Below are 13440 nucleotides of genomic sequence, written 5' to 3'. Positions count from 1 at the left end.
CTATAAAGAAAGCTGAGCGCTGAAGAATTGATGCTTTTGAAGTGTGGTGTTGCAGAAGACTCTTGAGAGTCCTTTGGACTGCAAGGAGGTCCAACCAGTCCATCCTAAAGGAAATCAGTCCTGAATATTCTCATTGGAAGGACTGATGCGAAGAGCTGACTCATTTGAAAAGACCCTGATGCTGGGAAAGATTGAAGGTGGGAGGAGATGGGGATGACAGAGAATGAGATGGTTGGATGGCATCACTGACTTGATGGACATGAGTTTGAGCAAGCTCTGGGAGTTGGTGATGGATAGGGAAGCCTGGCATGGTTCTTGCCTGGAAAATCCCATGGACAGAGGAGCCTGGTAGGCTGCAATCCATGGGGTCGCTAAGAGTCGGACATGACTGAGCGACTTCACTTTCACTTTCCTGCATTGGAGAAGGAAATGGCATCCCACTCCGGTGTTCTTGCCTGGAGAATCCCAGGGAAGGGGGAGCCTGGTAGACTGCCGTCTATGGGGTCGCACAGAGGCGGACACAACTGAAGTGACTTAGCAGCAGCAGCAGCAGCAGCAGCAGCAGCAGGGAAGCCTGGCGTGGTACAGTCCATGGGGTCGCAAAGAGTCGGGTATGACTGAATGACTGAACTGAACTGAACTGTCCCTGCCATAGCTGTTATCTTAGAAAGTGTCCATGGGAGGCAGTCTGGATATTTACTCTGTTCTTGTTATTTCCATCTTGAAGTGCAAACAGAAGGCTGTAAATATCTACCCTAGAGCCCACCTGCCTCCTTCCTCAGAAAATGTAAACAGAAGGCTAGTTGTAAATGCCTAGCCTGGAGCCCAGATATTACCTGACTCAGACTGGTTTCAGAGAGACTAGAGAGTGAGGAAGTCTAGAATGACTATGGACAACTCCAAATTGATTTTATTGTACATGGTGTTAAAGTTGGGATAGTAGGTTCAAGATGATGTGGGCTTAAGGAAGATTTCTTTTTAAGATGGGAAATATTTGAATATATAACTCAAATTGTAACTTGAACCCAGGTTCTTTTAACTGAGACACATCTGGTCTTAGGATTTAATGAAGCCCAGGTTCTTGATGTCTCATCACAGAAAGAATTCAGTGAGAGACAAAGTGATAGGAAAAAAGTGGATTTATTTAGAGAGTAACACACTCCAGATAGAGAGTGGGCCATCTCAGAGGGCAAGAGGCCTTGAGTGAAACATAACTCTTCAGGGCTGTCTCAGAAGGGGAGAGCAACCTCGAAATATGGTGTGATTAATTTTTATGGGCTGGGTAATTTCAAAGGCTAATGAGTGAGAAGATTATTCCAACTATTTTGGGGAATGGGCAGAGATTTTCAGGAATTGTGCCACTGTCTACTTTTTGGTCTCTGATGGTCAGCATCAGAACTGTCATGGCTCTGGTGGTTGTGCAATTTAGCTTGTGCTAATTTGTTACAATAAGCATACGATGAGCTCTAGATCTAGCTCTGAATACTCCACCATCTTGGACCTGGTTGGTTCTAACTGGTTTTCATCTTCTCCTGTCCTGTGTTATTCTTTTAAAGGCTGTGCCCTGTCCTCTTCCGTCCTGTTTTACTTGTATACCAGTGGGAATGAATCAGTTGAAAGGAGTATAGAAACATAGAAAACAGAGAAGATAATTGTTATTTGGCAGAGAATCAAGGAGCGTTAGTAAGGGATGGTTACGTTTCAACAAAGAGAAATAGGAAAAGTTCTGAAATATGTGAGATCTTAGTAACTAAAGAGAGTAAGTGAAGTATGCCAAACATATAACTTTTTAACTTAAACTGAAATTTAGGACTTGGGCCTGCTTCATTTCTGACTCTTAAATCTATATCTGAGTTTTTTTTTTATATTATTATTAAGAAAATGGTGATTTAATTGATTTTAAATATAGACATCCATTGCTATCCAAGGGGCTTCCCTGATAGCTCAGTTGGTAAAGAATCCACCTGCAATGCAGGAGACCCTGGTTTGATCCCTGGGTTGGGAAGATTCCCTGGAGAAGGGAAAGGCTGCCCACTTCAGTATTCTGGCCTGGAGAATTGAATGGACTATATAGTCCATGGGGTTGCAAAGAGTCAGACATGACTAAGCAACTTTCACTTTCACTTTCATTGCTATCCAAACTCACTTTTTAAATTTGGAAAGATAGTTGATTTATAGTATTGTGTTAGTTTCAAGTGTTGATAGACATCTTTTATGCATGCATATTAAACTAAAGGGTTATGGAGAGATGAGTGTGTTGAAAAGATGCAGAAAAGTAGAAATAAAATTTAGTTAAATTTTGAAAACCAGCCTGGTCAATGAATTTACCATGGGAGACTGCAGGAATTAGCTACAACAAGATAGAAGAAGCAGTATAAACAATAAAAGAAATATATCTTAAAAAAATCAAGTGACAATTGTAATTGGCTTCTGGAAGAGAGAGAACTCAGATCAAATTGAAAGATGGAAAGAGTAGAAGAGGTTAATTGGAAATAGTTATTTATAGGTTTGTATCTCTTCCACTCCTTAGTTGATGAAAGTACAGTCTGTGTTATGCTTGTGTAGGCAAGAATTGTGTATGAAAAAAGAAGCACATCCTAGTGATTTTTCAGAACTGTACTGACAGTGCCACCTTTGCAGAATTGCACTGTGACCTTCTGGGGCAGGACGAAATGTCTACACTTGACAACTTGGCCTGAGGGAAGAGAAGGAGCAGAACAATTAGTAGGATGCTGGGAGCACAAGAGCCCCACCCCGTCACTAAGATGTGATTCTCCTCTGCCCAGTGTCTCCTTCCACCTTGTCTGCACACTGATATTTGTCTTTCATGACCAGGGGGTAGCTAATTTTGAAAGGTGGTAGAATGGGATGTTAAAGAATTCAGACTTTGGGGTTAGGTAGCCTGTGTTTGAATCTCAGTTTTATTGCTTATCGAGTGTGTACTAAGTCGCTTCAGTTGTGTCTGACTCTGCAACCCCATGGACTGTAGCCTGCTGGGCTCCTCTGTCCATGGGATTCTCCAGGCACGAATACTGGAGTGGGTTGCCTTGCCCTCCTCCAGGGGACCTTCCCAATCCAGGGATTGAACCTATGTCTCTTATGGCCCCTGCATTGTCAGACGGGTTCTTTACCACTAGTGCCACTGCTCATTATTTAACCTTTTCTTGAGTTCAGGTTTTCTTGGCTATAAAATGAGAAAAAATACAACAGTTCTCCTACCCTATGCGGTTGATGAGAGGTCTACATCCAATAATACACCAAATTACATTAAAAAAATATTTCCCCATAAACAGAAGAGAAAGAAAAAACTTTTATTACCTACAATGTCAAAGGTGTTTTATGTGCATTATAAAATTTATTATTCTTAGAACCCCGTGAGTTAGTTGGTTTTTTTGGTCTATTTTATGGATGAGGAAACTAAAGTTTATCAAGATTAAAAAACTTGCCCCCATTCACTCAACCAAGGGGTTAATTAAACCCCATTTAATTAGGTCTGTTTGATTCAAAACCTGTGTTCTTTTCATTACATGATACTCCCATTCATTCAGCTAATTTTGTATTGAGGTGAAAAATAACCATGATTTTAAAGCTAACATCATTTTGATTTGTATTGGTTTTGTAATACTGTTTATAGAGACATGTCACCTGCTGTGTCCACTCTTTATTTTAAAAGTGTTTTCCAATGTTGCCTGCAAATTGTAATACTCTAGGTGGATTAGCTGTATGTACATATGTAGTTAATATATATAATATATATTATTCATTTACTTAGCTGCACTGAGTCTTGGTTGGGGCACACGGGGTCCTCAGTTACTGTGCGTGGGATCCCTTAGCTGCAGCATGTGGAATCTTTTTAGTTATGGCACGTGAACTCTCAGTTGGTGCATGTGGTATTCAGCTCCCCAACCAGGGATTAAGCCTGAGTCCTCTGCACCAGGAGAATGCAGCTCCAGCCACTGGACCACAAGCGAAGTCCCAAGGGTGGATTAACTATTACTGTCTGAATCTAACCCAGAGATTCTGAATTGATTGTTCTGTGGGGTTTAGTCATTGAGATTTCTAAGATCCCTAGATTACTCTAATGTGTAGTCAAGATTGAGAAACATTGCACTACAGGAAACTACATTCCTCACGGCCTTTCTTAGCTGCAGTGGTTATGCTTTGGGTCATGTAATCCTGCAATACTCACTCTTCCCCACAACTGAATGGTTAATTGCCTATGACATGCTTTTGTATTAAAAGATAACACAGGTTAATCAAATGCTTTCTCTCTCTCTCTTTTTTAAAGTTATTTATTAGGGCTTCCCAGGTGGCTGAGTGGTGAAGAATCCACCTGTCAATCCCTGGGTCAGGAAGACCCCCTGGACTAGGCAATGCAACCCACTCCAGTATTCTTGCCTGGAGTATCCCATGGACAGAGGAGCCTGGTGGGCTACAATCCACGGGGGTCTAACAAGTTCACAGGTGAAACCAATGATGCTGGTCCATAGAGCACACTTTGAATAGCAGTAAGAGAGTCTAAGGAACCCTGGGTGGAGGCACAAACCGGGAGGAAGGAATGGAGATTATGAGATTAATAACAAAAGATATGGGATAGAAATGAGATGGCTGGTCTATAGGAAGAAGAGAATTGAACAAATTTTTTAAAACCTTTTAATTTTATATTGGAATATAGCCAATCAACAATGTTGTGATAGTTTCAGATGGACAGCAAAGGGACTCAGTCATACATATACGTATCCATTCTCCCCCACACTCCTGGAATAAATATTTCTTTAATTAACCTTGGAACAGCACTGTAATAAAGATCCCTGAGCTCCTGATGCTGAGATTCCTAGAGGTTGCTTGAATATAGACGGACCTTTAACTTTCCATTGTTTCTTAAAATCTAGTTTGGATTTCCTGAGTTTCTTGGTATGCGTGTTGTTACACTACAATTTCATTAACTGAAGCAAGCTGCACCAGACACTGTGGATTCCTCAAGATAGTTTCACTTTTCTCTCATACGGTTTTGTTTACTTATTACTTAGTTGTCTATTGCTGCATAACAGATTATCCTCAAAATTTAGTGGCTTCAGACAACAAATATTTATAATCTTCTATTTCTGTGGGTCAGGAATTCAGAAGCAGTCTGTTTGGGGGAGTTCTGGCTTAGGATCTCTTAGGAGTTTGAATCAGGATAACAGCAGGGTCTGCAGTCATTTGATGACCTGACTGGAGCTGGGGCATCTGCTTCCAAGAAGACTGGTTCACATGACTATGGTCTGGAGGTTCTTTACCATATGGGATGCTCATCAGAGTCCTCATGACATGGCCATTTGCTTCCTTTGGAGTGGATAATCCAGAAGAGACACTGACCAAGATGGAAACTGCAGTGTGTTTTATGACTCATGATTTGTGTCATACACCATCACTTCTACCTTATTCTATTTGTTATAAGTGAGCCACTAAGTCCAACTCACAAAGGAAGGGAAATTTGAGTCCAGCTTTTGAAAGGAGGGTCCAAGAATCTGTGGTCATATTTAAATAACCACAGGTGTTTACTCTTTGACACAGCCATGTGTTTTAGGGAAAGCTGCTTATATTGTCAGCAGTTTCTCAGAATGGTTTTCAAAGTACATCACAATTGCTGTGGGTACTGTGTAAGAAAATACTTGGGCCCTACCTTTGAAGAGGGATTCCTGTTGGCTCAGTGGTAAAGAATCTGCCTGCCAATGCAGAACATGTGGGTTCCATCCCTGGGTTGGGAAGATTCCCTAGAGTAGGAAATGGCAACCCGCTCCATTTTGGAGCCTGGTAGGCTGCCATCCATGGGGTCACAAAAGAGTAGGATATGACTTAGCAACTAAACAACAACAACCCTGCTGCAGCTGCTGCTGCTAAGTCACATCAGTTGTGTCGGACTCTGTGTGACCCCATAGAAGGCAGCCTACCAGGGTCTGCCGTCCCTGGGATTCTCCAGGCAAAAACACTGGAGTGGGTTGCCATTTCCTTCTCCAATGCATGAAAGTGAAAATTGAAAGTGAAGTCACTCAGTCATGTCTGACTCAGCGACCCCATGGACTGAAGCCTACCAGGCTCTTCCATCCATGGGATTTTCCAGGCAACAGTGCTGGAGTGGGGTGCCATTGCCTTCTCCGACAACAACCCTAGAAGAACTGAGAAAGAAACCCTGGGAGGAGGGCAGTGATCTGAATTAACCAGCTTTCCAGGTGATTCTAATGCACACTCACATTTGAGAATGATCAGTCTCAGCTGGTCTTGATAATTCAGTTACCATTATCAGCGTGTACAATTAGCCATGAGTATATATGCATTGGGGATTGCTGGGAACGGTTTTTTTTCCCTCCCCCCAGAAGCAACGGTTACTGGCTGTGTTGGGATGTGTGGCGTCGAGGTGGCTGTAAGCCATCTTGTTACCAGCCTGAGAAGGAAGGCGTCCGTTAGAGCAGGAGTGGCAGAACTTTGGAGATGTGTAGCTGTGCCCTGGATGTGCCTTCACAGGAGTCTGCATTATGAACTTGTGGCTGGGTGAGCTGATAAATTTCCTTATTACTTAGGCCAGTTTGAAGCAATGTTTTCTCTTACTTGCTGTTGATATCCTGATTTGCAAACTGAGTATTTGTAACTTCAAGTGGTTGGTTCAATGATTTTTACCGATCCTATCAGCACATGTGGGTTATATGAACAGTTTAAAAACATACCACCCTTGAATTCACTTTTTAAAAATATACCACTCTTGAATTCACTTTTAGAGAATCTGAGCTGAGTAGTTCAGCATGGAGCCCCGGCAATGGAATTTTTCATAGGTGATTTTGAAGTGAGGCAGCACTAAGAACCATTGGTAACAACAATTATTGATTCTGTTTTTCTAAGTAATAAAAACAGCTTTTCTTCTAACATTCCTGGACTATTCCAGAGTGAGAAGTTTATGACCTATGGAGCAGTTGGGCAGTGTCCTTATAGGAAATGGAATAGTGCTTTTTCCCCCTTACACAGCTGATACTAAAATAATCCTTGCTAGGTTACCATGACCACTTTTCTAAATTTATAAATTAATTCTTCTCATTAAGTAACTTGCTGTGAACTCTAATACATCTAGTTTATTCTTTATGAGTGGTTATTAGAGCACATCTGTGATGAAGCATTTATCAGTCCTTGAAGAAATTTTTATTGCCTTTCCTTTGCTTCCCATAAAAAGGCAACTCCAGCAACACTTATTCTAAAATCATTGAAAACTTATTTTCTGCCTAGGTTGTGAATTTTCTTGTCTTTTCCACCTGTTTCCCACCATCACTTCTCACTTTGTAATTATTTCATCCTGAAATAGTCCACTAAGAGATGTGTATCAGAATTTTCATTATAACATTGTTGGAAGTAATTGGGGGCATTGGTGGTAAACTCAGTGTTCATCACTTGGCGAATGGAAAAACAAAATACGGTGGGTATACTCCATGGAATACTTTGTTGCAGCTAGAAGTAATGAATTAGATGTACATTTAACTGTATTATTAGAATTAAAAAAATTTAGCATTGAGTGAAAAACATAAGTAGGGTTAAGCCTACAGCATATTGCAAATGTCAGAAATTAAAAGCACATTGACCTTAAAATAACATGAATGCATTATATTTAAAGAAATACAGGTTTGTACATTTCTATACACATACATTAAAATGATACATGCATATAATTACTGTTAAATACAGTATATTTCCTGTAAGGAAGGGGAGAGGGGAAAACCAGTGATGAAGACTCAAAATACAAACATGAATCTGCTACAGAGTAATCATAATGGATAGAGGAGCAATCCCATGGATAGAGGAGTATGATTGTCCAGGCTTTGTACCTGAGTTTCCCTTCAACCTTGTAAAGGTCTCTAAAACCTTGAAATATGCTGTGGGATTTGACAACCTATAATTGAGTTTGAGAACTGCATATTAAATAGAAATAAACAAGACAAAGTTTAAACATAAGGGCTTTGTATAAACAAGTCTCTGGGTGACTGTCTGTTTATACAGGTCCTATACTGTACAAGGGACCAACCCAGGGTGTAGGAGGAGTTTAAATGTAGCCTGTGCTCCACTTCTTGGGTGGGGATTTTTTTTATACTTCATAGGAAAGCACTATATGGACTAGTAGAGACCTGGCTGGGACTTGTATTATGGGAATTCAGGGCAAGCTCTGGGAAGGAGAGATTGTCTGTTTTATGCAGTGCACAAAACAATGCTTAGTGCTGTACTAGTTTGCATTCCCACCAACAGTGTAAGAGAGTTCCCTTTTCTCCACACCCTCTCCAGCATTTATTGCTTGTAGACTTTTGGATCGCAGCCATTCTGACTAGCGTGAAATGGTACCTCATAGTGGTTTTGATTTGCATTTCTCTGATAATGAGTGATGTTGAGCATCTTTTCATGTATTTGTTAGCCATCTGTATGTCTTCTTTGGAGAAATGTCTATTTATTTCTTTGGCCCATTTTTTGATTGGGTCATTTATTTTTCTGGAGTTGAGCTGTAGGAGTTGCTTGTATATTTTTGAGATTAGTTGTTTGTCAGTTGCTTCATTTGCTATTATTTTCTCCCATTCTGAAGGCTGCCTTTTCACCTTGCTAATAGTTTCCTTTGTTGTGCAGAAGCTTTTAAGGTTAATTAGGTCCCATTTGTTTATTTTTGCTTTTATTTCCAATATTCTGGGAGGTGGGTCATAGAGGATCCTGCTGTGATGTATGTCGGAGAGTGTTTTGCCTATGTTCTCCTCTAGGAGTTTTATAGTTTCTGGTCTTACGTTGAGATCTTTAATCCATTTTGAGTTTATTTTTGTGTATGGTGTTAGAAAGTGTTCTAGTTTCATTCTTTTACAAGTGAACAGTGTGGAGATTCCTTAAAAAACTGGAAATAGAACTGCCTTATGACCCAGCAATCCCACTGCTGGGCATACACACTGAGGAAACCAGAATTGAAAGAGACACGTGTACCCCAATGTTCATCGCAGCACTGTTTATAATAGCCAGGACATGGAAACAACCTAGATGTCCATCAGGAGATGAATGGATAAGAAAGCAGTGGTACATATACACAATGGAGTATTACTCAGCCATTAAAAAGAATACATTTGAATCAGTTCTAATGAGATGGATGGAACCGGAGCCTATTATACAGAGTGAAGTAAGCCAGAAAGAAAAACACCAATATAGTATACTAACGCATATATATGGAATTTAGAAAGATGGTAACAATAACCCTGTGTACGAGACAGCAAAAGAGACACTGAAGTATAGAACAGTCTTTTGGACTCTGTGGGAGAGGGAGAGGGTGGGATGATTTGGGAGAATGGAATTGAAACATGTATAATATCATGTATGAAACGAGTTGCCAGTCCAGGTTCGATGCACGATACTGGATGCTTGGGGCTGGTGCACTGGGATGACCCAGAGGGAGGGTATGGGGAGGGAGGAGGGAGGAGGGTTCAGGATGGGGAACACAGGTATAACTGTGGCAGATTCATTTCGATATTTGGCAAAACTAATACAATATTGTAAAGTTTAAAAAAATTTTAAACTTAAAAAAAAAAACAACAACAATGCTTATTGCAATACTTGGTCACATGGTTAGTCCCTAATAAGCATTTGTGGACAAGAATGAATTGTGTTTGGCACAGTATTTGGGCAGCTTGAAATTTCTAGAGACCCAGTTTCTTTTAGGCATGACACTGGAGTGGCAGCTGGAGCAACTTTGAGGAGATACCCCACATCCAAGGGCAAGGAGAAGCTCCAGCAAGATGGTATCAGGGGCGAAATCCCTTTTAGAATCAAACCCCATGCCCACCAGAGATGCACAGAGGGCTCAAACAGCTTGTGCACACAAGGACGCAGAGACCTCACAGACACTGAGACAGAACTGTGTTTGAGTGTCTCCTGAGAGGTACGGGTCAGCAATGGCCTGCTGCAGGGCAGGGGCTGTGGGTGCAGCAGACTTGGGTATGGCTTAAGCCCTCTTGGAGGAGGTCACCATTAACCTCACCATAGAGCCACCAGAACTTAAACAGGACTGAGGAAACAGACTCTTGGAGGGCACAAACAGAACCTTGAGCCCACTAGGACCCAGGAGAAGGGAGCAGTGAACCCCAGAGACTGACCCAGACTTGCCCATGAGTGTCCAGGAGTCTTCAGCAGAGGCGTGGGTCAGCGGTGGCCTGCTGCAGGGTTGGGGGCACTGAGTGTAGCAGTGCATGCATGGGACCTTTTGAAGGAGGTCACCCTTATCTTCATTACCTCCACCATAGTTTGGCCTCAGGTCAAATAACAAGAAGGGAACACAGCCCCACCCTTCAACATAAAATTGGGTTAAAGATTTACTGAGCATGGCCCTGCCCATTAGAACAAGATCCGGTTTCCTCCTCAGTAAGCCTCTTCCATCAGGAAGCTTCCATAAGCCTCTTATCCTTCTCCATCAGAGGGCAGACAGACTGAAAACCACAATCATAGAAAACTAACCAATCTGATCACATGGACCACAGACTTGTCTAGCTGAATGAAGCTATGAGCCATGCTATGTAGGGCCACCCAAGACAGATGGATAATGGTGGAGAATTCTGACAAAATGAGTTCTGACAGAATGTGGTCCACTGGAGAAGGGAATGGAAAACCACTTCAATATTCTTGCCTTGAGAACCCCAGGGACAGTGTGAAAAGGCAAAAAGATAGTACACTGAAAGATGAGCTCACCAGGTCAGTAGGTGCCCAATATGCTACTGGATATCAGTGGAGAACTAACTCCAGAAAGAATGAAGAGATGGAGCCAAAGCAAAAACAACACCCAGTTGTGGATGTGACTGGTGATGGAAGTAAAGTCTAATGCTATAAAGAGCAATATTGCATAGCAACCTGGAATGTTAGGTTCATGAATCAAGGCAAATTGGAAGTGGTCAAACAGGAGATGGCAAGAGTGAACACTGACATTTTAGGAATCAGTGAACTAAAATGGACTGGAATAGATGAATTTAACTCAGATGACCATTATATCTACTACTGTGGGCAAGAATCCCTTAGAAGAAATGGAGTAGCCATCATAGACAACAAGAGTCCAAAATGCAGTACTTGGATGCAATCTCAAAAATGACAGAATCATATCTGTTCGTTTCCAAGGCAAATCATTCAATATCGTGGTAATCCAAGTCTATGCCCCAACCAGTAATGCTGAAGAAGCTGAAGTTGAACAGTTCTATGAAGACCTACCAGACCTTCTAGAACTAACACCAAAAAAGATGTCTTTTTCATTATATGGAATACAAAACTAGGAACTTTTCAAAAACTTGAACTTCCAGATGTTCAAGCTGGATTTAGAAAAGGCAGAGGAACCAGAGACCAAATTGCCAGAAGTCAAATTGACTGGAATGCAAAAGTAGGAAGTCAAGAAATACTTGGAGTAACAGAAATATTTGGCTTTGGAGTACAGAATGAAGCAGGGAAAAGGGTAATAGAGTTTTGACAAGAGGATATACTGGTCATAGCAAACACCCTCTTCCAACAACACAAGAGAAGACTCTATACATGGACATCACCAGATGGTCAACACCGAAATCAGATTGATTATATTCTTTGCAGACAAAGATGGAGAAGTTCTATACAGGCAAAAACAAGACCAGGAGCTGACTGTGGCTCAGATCAGACTGAATTTGAAGAAAGTAGGGAAGACCATAGACAATTCAGGTATGACCTAAATCAAACCCCTTATGATTATACAGTAGAAGTGACAAATAGATTCAAGGATTAGATCTGATATACAGAGCTCCTGAAGAACTATGGATGGAGGTTTGTGACACTGTACAAGAGGCAGTGATCAAGACCATCCCCAAGAAAAAGAAATGCAAAAAGGCAAAATGGTTGTCTGAGAGGCCTTAAGAATAGCTATGAAAAGAAGAGAAGTAAAAGGCAAAGGAGAAAAGGAAAGATATACCTATTTGAATGCAGAGTTCCAAAGAATAGGGGGAGAGATAAGAAAGCCTTCCTCAGTGATCAGTGCAAAGAAGTAGAGGAAAACAATAGAATGGGAAAGACTAGAGATCTCTTCAAGAAAATTAGAAATACCAAGGGAATATTCATGCACAGATGGGCACAATAAAGGACAGAAATGGTATGGACCTAACAGAAGCAGAAGATATTAAGAGGTGGCAAGAATACACAGAAGAGCTCTACAAAGAGATCTTCATGACCCAGATAATCATGATCATGTGATCACTCACTTAGAGCCAGACATCCTGGAATGCAAAGTCAAATGGGCCTTAGGAGGCATCAGTAGGAACAAAGCTAGTGGCTGCGCTGCTGCTGCTAAGTCACTTTAGTCATGTCCAACTGTGTGCGACCCCATAGATGGCAGCCCACTAGGCTCCTCTTTCCCTGGGATTCTCCAGGCAAGAATACTGGAGTGGGTTGCCATTTCCTGCTCCAATGCATGAAACTGAAAAGTGAAAGTGAAGTCACTCAGTCGTGTCCAACTCTTCACGACCCATGGACTGTAGCCTACAAGGCCCCTCCATCCATGGGATTTTCCAGGTAAGAGTACTGGCGTGGGTTGCCATGTCATTCTCCAAAAGCTAGTGGATGTGATGAAATTCCAGTTCAGCTATTTCAAATCCTAAATATGATGCTGTGAAATTGTTGCACTCAATATGACAGCAAATTTGGAAAACTCAGCAGTGGCTACAGGACTGGAAAAGATCAGTTTTCATTTCAATCCCAAAGAAAGGCAATTCCAAAGAATGTTCAAACTACGGAACAATTGCACTCATCTCACACACTAGCAGGGGCTTCCCTGATAGCTCAGTTGGTAAAGAATCTGCCTGCAATGCAGAAGACCCTGGTTCAATTCCTGGGTTGGGAAGAGCTGCTGGAGAAGGGATAGGGCACCCACTCCAGTATTCTTAGGCTTCCCTTGTGGCTCAGCTGGTAAAGAATCTGCCTGCAATGTGGGAGACCTGGATTTGATCCCTGGGTTGGAAAGATCCCCTGGAGAAGGGGAAGGCTACTAACTCTAGTATTCTAGCCTGAAGAATTCCATGGACTGTATAGTCCATGGGATCACAAAGAGTTGGATACAACTGAGAGACTTTCACTTTCACACACTAGCATAGTAATGCTCAAAATTCTCCAAGCCAGGCTTCAACAGTACTTAAAACATGAACTTCCAAATGTTCAAGCTGGATTTAGAAAAGGCAGAGGAATCAGAGGTCAAATTGCCAACATCCATTGGATCATCAGAAAAGCAAGAGAGTTCCAGAAAAACATCTATTTCTGCTTCATTGACTATGCCAAAGCCTTTGACTGTGTGGATCACAACAAACTGTTGTGGAAACTTCTTAAAGTGTTTGAAACTGTGATCAAAGTTTTCTTTGATCTCTTTTGTAGAGCTCTTCTGTGTATTCTTGCCACCTCTTAATATCTTCT

The 13440-nt window shown here is 41.5% G+C and overlaps 1 protein-coding gene across 31 annotated transcripts in view; it reads left to right on the top strand.

The window, feature by feature from the left end:
- The first annotated feature begins 6157 nt into the window (after positions 1–6157).
- Positions 6158–13440, top strand: part of LOC147364479 (uncharacterized) — a 537088-nt gene continuing 529805 nt past the window's right edge. For 10 of the 31 annotated variants that reach the window (XR_015134528.1, XR_015134527.1, XR_015134529.1 and 7 more), the window contains exon 1: positions 6289–6531. Coding sequence is in view for 9 of the 31 variants with exons in the window: in XM_086321027.1 (XP_086177153.1) it covers positions 6302–6531 (230 nt within the window). In the remaining 22 variants the exon portion in view is untranslated. Of the gene's footprint in view, positions 6532–13440 lie in introns of all 31 variants that reach the window. The other 21 variants (XM_086321031.1, XM_086321029.1, XM_086321034.1 and 18 more) reach the window with 9 other exon arrangements.

Source organism: Bos grunniens, chromosome 10 (genome assembly GCF_055505025.1).
Source record: "Bos grunniens cultivar Pamir isolate PY7600 chromosome 10, Bosgru_T2T1.0, whole genome shotgun sequence".
NCBI lineage: Eukaryota > Metazoa > Chordata > Mammalia > Artiodactyla > Bovidae > Bos > Bos grunniens.
The sequence above is the reverse complement of the archived record's forward strand: the minus strand, read 5'-3'. Positions and strand labels throughout refer to the sequence as shown.